Genomic DNA, 4,366 nt, shown 5'->3' on the forward strand with positions numbered 1-4,366 from the left:
GGTATTCTTTGTTAGCCTCACAATGCTCCTTACAGCTTTATCTATGTTTATGCCTAAAAAACAAGATGTTAGGCATTTTTTTAACACAAAATAGGTTTCAATTCTGTCCTCAAAGAAAGACGAACCCTTAAAAACAACTTAGCAAACACAAATCATTCTTTAGGGCCAGGAATTGATTAAAAAATAACTAATTAATCACAAACCTGGAAAAAATTATTAAAAATTAATTATTTTTTTATTTTATTACAGGTAGAGCCTGTCCGCTCTGAACTGCTTGGCTCTCGTAACAGCGGCGGGCAGGACTTTTGCGGTGAACCGCGGAGTTTCCCCATTTTTTTAGACAACACAGAAGCTAGCTAACTTAAATTTTTATTGTAGAAAATTTAAGTCGCTCTCCATCCAAAAATAAAATAATGATTGGTTTCCTTGTTGCTGGATTTCTAATAACAGACAGCTCTCTTTCGCTCCACCCACCAAATCGCGTTACAGCTTTCTTATCGACGTTCATCTCCCATTTATTTTTTCAAAATAAAAGATCGATTTTGTTCAAAAACTATAACTATATGCTGGATTATCTATTTAATTTAATAAAATCTCTATCACAGAATATAAAATAAATTTTACATTTATTTAGACAGAGTTGTACTACACTAATCTCACAGCTGTGCAGCAGAACGCCTGAGGGCGTCAATAAATATTAAAGCGACAATTCAATTCTTATTAATCGCATGTGTTAAAGCGTCAACTTTCACAGCCCTGTTATTCTTACATTATAAATATATATATATATATATATATATATATATATATATATAGCAGTAGAGTAAGACAGTTTATTTCTCAAAATGTTGGCACAAAAGCTCCAACATCTAAATTTAGGGTTTAAAAAAATCCTATTTTTTTTAACATTTTTTATAACTTAGATAATCATGAATGCTACTTGTTTCCTTACATTCCAGTTTTTAGACTAATATATATTTTTACCCCAGTGGATAAGAAAGTTTGCTAAGTTATACATTATTTATGTTTTTCGTAACATTTGGCTTCTTTTGCAGTGGGGGAAATCTCATCAAAAGCCACTAAGCTGTTTTTTTCTTCCATATTTATCTTGATTTGCAAGGAAACATTCAAATAAATCAAGTGCATTAATAGCCAGTAAGCCACTAAAGTAATTTGTAAATGGATATACGGAGAATATAAGGTGTCATAAAAAGGAGGTGGGAAAATACACGCATTTTTATTTTCATTTTGTGTTTAAAAAAAACAACAACAAAAAAAACAAAAACAACTTTGAGTTACTAACTTAAAGTAATCTGATGTCAATAGAACATTTTGTTGTAAATTTGAAAAGATTTGAGTTGAGGGAGTGTTGTCGGAGTAAGCCCGCCCCCATTTCTCATCATACATGTGTTTACACGCTCTCCCATTGGCTTACAGCCCCTCACACCTCCCAACCTAACAATACCGGTGCAACAAAAATTTTGGATCCAGATACCAATTTAGACGTGAAAAACAAAGACGTTTATGGATCTATTTGTGTCCAAGTGGATGGATCAGAACTGAGGAGCAGAGAGGTTCTTTGTTACAAATACAACATTTTTCCAACAGCTTTTTTTTGTTTACTCGGAATTCACAATATTAAAGTAAAGAAATACTCAAAAATGCAAATTTAAGCTTAATTTTCCTGGAGTGGATCTTTAAAAAAGGGAGTTTTCTAACTTCAGTTTTTAAAAATCTATTTTGCTCATAACTGCAAGCAGCATGTCAGATGGAGAAATCTATAGTAATCCAGATGGACACAAATGCTGAAATGATACTTAATTGAGCTTTCAAGAGAGGTAAAAGTGGTAGCTTTCGTTTATGGTACAAATTTGTTACCAAGACAACAAATTGGAGTCGACATAAAGTCTGTTAGGCTTTTTATTTGAGAAACTACTAGACAGATTCAGGTTTAGGAGATGGACTTAAGTCTGACCTTCCTGTGGCCTTAAACAACTTCTCCTGCTTCCCGACCCCCTCCCTCCATGCCCACTCGGTCCAACTGTCTCCCCCCTGTCACAGGGGACTCCGTCTGTTTGTTTCAGTGCAGCCAGCACAGGACTCTCCATGTCTCTATTTGCCACTAAGCCTCTGAAACTGATCTCATTCCTTTCTCCTATATGTATCTTCTCTCCAGGCGCTCTGGGATTTTGTCAGGGTATATAAAAGGCTTTTAGGCAGCCGTGCCGCCCAGACATCCTATAATGGTCTCATAAATTACATTATATATGAAGCCGTTTTGGGGGGGAAAAAGTAAAAGACATTTAAAAATTGAAGGAAGTGTCAAAAAACAATTAAAGTAAAGAAAAAATGCTTTTTCATGACTAAAAATGATGTTACATTAGACAGTTTAACTACTTGTGTTTTATTTTTGGAACTAAAACATTTTATGACTTAAAAAAACTTTTTACATTTGTGTGTCTGTATGCTGCAGTGTGTCTCTCCCGGAGGAGCCCCCGAGTGCTTCTCCTCAGAATGTCATCACCAGCGGGCGCACCAACCAGTCCATCATGATCCAGTGGCAGCCTCCGCAGGAGAGCCACCAGAACGGGATCCTCAGGGGCTACATTGTCCGGTAAAATCCATATTCATGCACCTTTCAGCTAAAACCTATATTTTAATCTCCAAATCCTACAGCTATGTTGTAAAAAATTCAAGTTTTTTCATAAAAAGAGTCAAATATGTAGAAAATGTCAATTTTTGAGCCTATGACACTGAGATTTTCAGTTAAAACATACAATATATCTTAGATTTAAAAGTGTTTTGTCAGCATTTAATGACTACATAATTTGAAAAAAAAAATGGAAGTAACTCCACTGACTCATCACCAATAAACGAGCTTCAATGTACAACTTGTAAACGCATAATTAGTTTGCTTTTCTGTCAAGTTTCATATTCATGACACCCAAACGAACCACAGATGTGGTTCAGACTCCAGGCAGTGCTGCCAGCGTTTGCTGGTACTATGTCTCCCTCTAGCAGGGATTCCAGGGAACTGCGCGCTTCCTTCAGGGGCCACAACCCCCCGCTGCAGACTACCCACCCCCTCCCCTTTTACAAACCAGGCCGTTTAATGCTCTGCGCCTTTCAAATGTCACGCCTTTTAGATACCGCCTCACCGGGCTGCCTGTGGATTACCAAATCAAGAACATCTCCAGTCCAGATGTGACCACGCTGCTCCTGGAGGACCTCATCATCTGGACAAACTATGAAATTGAGGTGGCGGCTTACAACGGGGCGGGACTTGGGGTTTTCAGCCATAAAGTCACCGAGTGGACTCTCCAGGGAGGTGAGCATCCACATCTGCAGCATTGCTGATTTCAATTGTGTATGTTGGGATGAATAAATTCTGGATTTTAAAAAGAGCAGCCATCACACAAGTTTCTAACTGTAAATGAGATCTGGAATGAGTGACCCCTTCCTCGGCAAGTCGGGATGTCCTCTGAATAATCATGCTATCATCATCTATTCATCTATTCATACAGTATAACTGTATTCTATAGTGATCAGCATTCACACTTGCATTATCGCAGGTCATGTATTATATTTGTCAGAGTAACAACTCTTGCTCTATTATTTTTTTTAGTAAGTTCCTGTTAGTCGTATTTTTTTCACGATATATTGTTTTTGTAGTGCAAGTTGTTTAAGTTAAATACTGACTAATCAAACGTTGTAGGGATATGGCCTCTCAACAAGCTCCCTACTGGTTGGTCAGTGTGGTGACTTAGACTGACTCAAACCAATCACTGCATACTGACAATTTCTGGTTCCAACATGGCGACATCTGTATTGTGAAAAAATGGGGACTAAATTGACTTAATTTAGTTAGAACAATAAGTAAGTCATTTTCCATGGATGACGTCACACTCGCTCCAGTTCTCATATACCTTCAATGGGTTCAAGAAATCATTTGGGTTTGAGCATCTTTTCCTGAATCAAGTAAAAGACAGAATCTGCGCATGTCTGTGTGGTTAAAGTGACACTCCCCTTAAAATCCCTGCGTAGCTTTCACAGTTTCAGAAACAGCCTTGGTGTTTGGTGTGAGTGTCACATAAAGAATGATGGGAGAATCTGCCCAGACCTGCAACAGCGATCAATACTGACAGCAAAGTAGTTGCCAGCAGTTTTTTTCCACCACTCTCCTCCATTTCTTTATCAAATACTCCTTTTTCCTCTTCCTTTTCTTCATCCAGTTCCAACCATCGCTCCGGGAAATGTGAAAGCCGAAGCGGTCAACTCGACGGCGATCCGTTTCACCTGGAACGCTCCGAACCCGCAGTTCATCAACGGCATCAACCAGGGCTACAAGGTCAGCCCTCCTCCACAT

The 4,366-nt window shown here is 38.2% G+C and overlaps 1 protein-coding gene across 5 annotated transcripts in view; it reads left to right on the forward strand.

The window, feature by feature from the left end:
- The window catches only part of sdk2b (sidekick cell adhesion molecule 2b), a 414,280-nt gene that overhangs the window by 351,675 nt on the left and 58,239 nt on the right, over positions 1-4,366 (forward strand). For all 5 annotated transcript variants that reach the window (XM_024284902.2, XM_024284901.2, XM_024284899.2 and 2 more), the window contains exons 16-18: positions 2,474-2,614; positions 3,147-3,328; positions 4,233-4,348. In XM_024284902.2, coding sequence (XP_024140670.1) covers positions 2,474-2,614; positions 3,147-3,328; positions 4,233-4,348 — 439 coding nt within the window. The remainder of the gene's footprint in view (positions 1-2,473; positions 2,615-3,146; positions 3,329-4,232; positions 4,349-4,366) is intronic.

Source organism: Oryzias melastigma, linkage group LG19, assembly GCF_002922805.2.
Source record: "Oryzias melastigma strain HK-1 linkage group LG19, ASM292280v2, whole genome shotgun sequence".
NCBI classification, from domain to species: domain Eukaryota; kingdom Metazoa; phylum Chordata; class Actinopteri; order Beloniformes; family Adrianichthyidae; genus Oryzias; species Oryzias melastigma.